Consider the following 2,590-nt stretch of genomic DNA (forward strand, 5'->3'; position numbering starts at 1 on the left):
TTAATGAGGTCCCATTTGTTAATTCTTGCCCTTGTTTCCTGACTAATTGGTGTGCAGTTTAGAAAATCCTTTCCTACGCCTATATCTTGTAGGTTTTTCCCAATGTTTTCTTTTTTCTTTCTTTTTTTATTTTTTTAAAGGCTTTCCAATGAGTATGGTGGCTCACACCTGTAATACTAGCAGTCAGGAAGCTGGGGAAAGAGGTTTGCCTCCTGTACTGAGCTACAGAGTGAGACTCCATGAAAACAAAACAAAACAAAACAAAAACAACAACCAAATAACAACCAAAAGCCCACACAGATAATAAGTGGCAGAATTACCCTTTGTGGATTTTGCTATTGCCAAAGCCTCAGTGGTATAGGTGAATTTCATAAATATAGTACTAAGCAAAAGAAGCCAATATGTGGTAGCATGGTGGCTTTTGCCTGTAATCTGGGCACTTAGGGGCAGGAGACTAGAGAGTTCAAGGCTGGCCTGAGCTTCTGGGGCATATAGCAAATTTGGAGCAAGCTTGGACAATTTAGCAAGACCTTGTCTCAAAAAAAAAAAAAAAAAAAAGAAAGACCAGAGGAGGGGCTAGAGAGATAGCTTAGCACTTAAGAGCACTGGCTGCTCCTGCATAGGACCTAGGTTCAGTAAATGGTGGCTAACAACATCTGTACCTCCAGTTCCAGGGAATCTGACACCCTCTTCTGACCTCTGTGGGCATTGCATGTCATGGGTGCACTTACATGCAGGCAATCTACTCACACACATAAAATAAAAATAAGAAATATTTTTTTATTTTGATTGTGAGCCTGAGCCTTTAGTGGCTATGCCAGCTCTCCAGCCCTAAAATTTTATTTTATTTTATTTTTTATTTTTTTTTAATTATAGGGAATAAAGTTTATTTTGGCAGATAGTGTTAAACAAAATTAAAATTTCATACATTAGTAGCATAACATCCTTAATTTCATACATTAGTAACATAGCATCCTTAATTTGGTATAAGTCTGACACATTTTCTTGCTTTCCTCTGGTCTGCTAATTCCCCATACCTAAATGGTTTTAAAAAACTGATATAGTCAAATTTAACTTTAATGTTTTCACTTATGCTTTGATTCCAAACATAACTTTTCATAAGCTTCTTCAATCTCTGGGTCCATTTAATCAGCAATATCCAAATATGGATCACCTGCTCCTGATATATCTGTTCCATTTTCTTCATAATCTGGAGAAAAATCCTCTCAAGAAACTCTTGATATTTCTCTTCGTAATCTGGATCAGCTGCAGTGAAAGGAATACCATCAGATGTATAAAATGTTGGTTCATTCATAAAGTACTTCGGATCGTTTTCAGGTGTAGCTTCTCTGTATGTTGAAGTTGCATGAACTCTGCCCCACTTACTCGATCAGAGTTCCGAAAACTTCCAGAGCATCTGCTTTACATCTCTGCTGCAGTTTGCATCTAGGACTACATTTTCAATTCTCTGAATAATTTCTTCCATATCAGACTTTCCCTTTTCTTTCCAAGTATCTTCTAAAACTGACCCTGTCAACTTTAGTAATTTTACTGCACAAATTAACTTGTCATCCATAGGATTAGAGAAGCGAGCATTCAGCAATTCCCGAAGACCAACCTGAAGAATATCTGCCCTTGTAACCTGTCCATTTTTTCCTTTGATCACCAGGTTAAGATAAAGTTCTCCCAGAAACAGTACAAATGCATGAAATAATTTTCGAATAACTTCTTCACCTTTTGCAGCTTGATCTTTAATTTCATATTGGGTCCGACATCTTTGAAGTACCAATTAGCAGAAGTTGCCACTCTGTGGGCTAATTGTCAGATGGTGGGACAGGTAATTACACAGGCGAGCTCCCATACAAAATTTTGGTATAGACATGGCCTCCTGGTAGATGCCTTCCACAAGTTCTTGCAGAGCGTCATCTGTTGTAACCCATCCATTCAGGGTTTCTTCAAACTGTTCAATTTCTGTTTCAAAACTGCCAGGCTGTGCCGCAAACCAAGACTCCGACCAGCAGAGCCGAGGAAAGGACAACATGAACGCCAAGGTGAGGTTCAAGCAATTCTCTCACTCTCTCTTTTATTCTTCATCATCCCACAATATATACCCTCATCAGATCCATCCCACAATCAGACCATCACACGGAGCCAATCAGGACATGAGCACGGGGCTAACAGTTGGAGCAAACAAGTGAGGGTCACGAGGCTTGGCAGCCAGCCAGGGTGCCATCTTGGCCGGCTCGACCGCGCCCACTTCCCACATTTAGGTTACATCAAAAACTGGCCTCTACTATCAGCTGGTCCAGGACTTGAGAGAGGTATACAAGCAGGTTATGGATGTTCATCCTTGGTACCTAATCCTTACACTCTCCTGAGTTCCTTGCCACCTTCCAGAAACTGGTAAATGGAGTTAGACTTGAAAGATGCCTTCTTTAGCCTGCCTCTGGCCAAAGAGAGCCATCCCTTCTTTGCTTTCAAATGGCAAGACCAGGAGATCAGCTTCAATGGGCAGCTGACTTGGACCCGGCTGCCACAGGGATTCAAAAATTCGCCCACCCTGTTTGATGAGGCTCTCCATGAAGGCCTG

The 2,590-nt window shown here is 40.9% G+C and overlaps 1 protein-coding gene across 1 annotated transcript in view; it reads left to right on the forward strand.

Annotated features, from left to right (window-relative positions):
* The window catches only part of Gfra3 (GDNF family receptor alpha 3), a 34,468-nt gene that overhangs the window by 6,999 nt on the left and 24,879 nt on the right, over nt 1–2,590 (forward strand). Inside the window, exon 2 of the mRNA XM_008834323.2 lies at nt 1,744–1,837. Coding sequence (XP_008832545.1) covers nt 1,744–1,837 — 94 coding nt within the window. The remainder of the gene's footprint in view (nt 1–1,743; nt 1,838–2,590) is intronic.

The sequence above is a fragment of the Nannospalax galili genome, unplaced genomic scaffold (assembly GCF_000622305.1).
Source record: "Nannospalax galili isolate Female #2095 unplaced genomic scaffold, S.galili_v1.0 scaffold856, whole genome shotgun sequence".
Classification (NCBI taxonomy): domain Eukaryota; kingdom Metazoa; phylum Chordata; class Mammalia; order Rodentia; family Spalacidae; genus Nannospalax; species Nannospalax galili.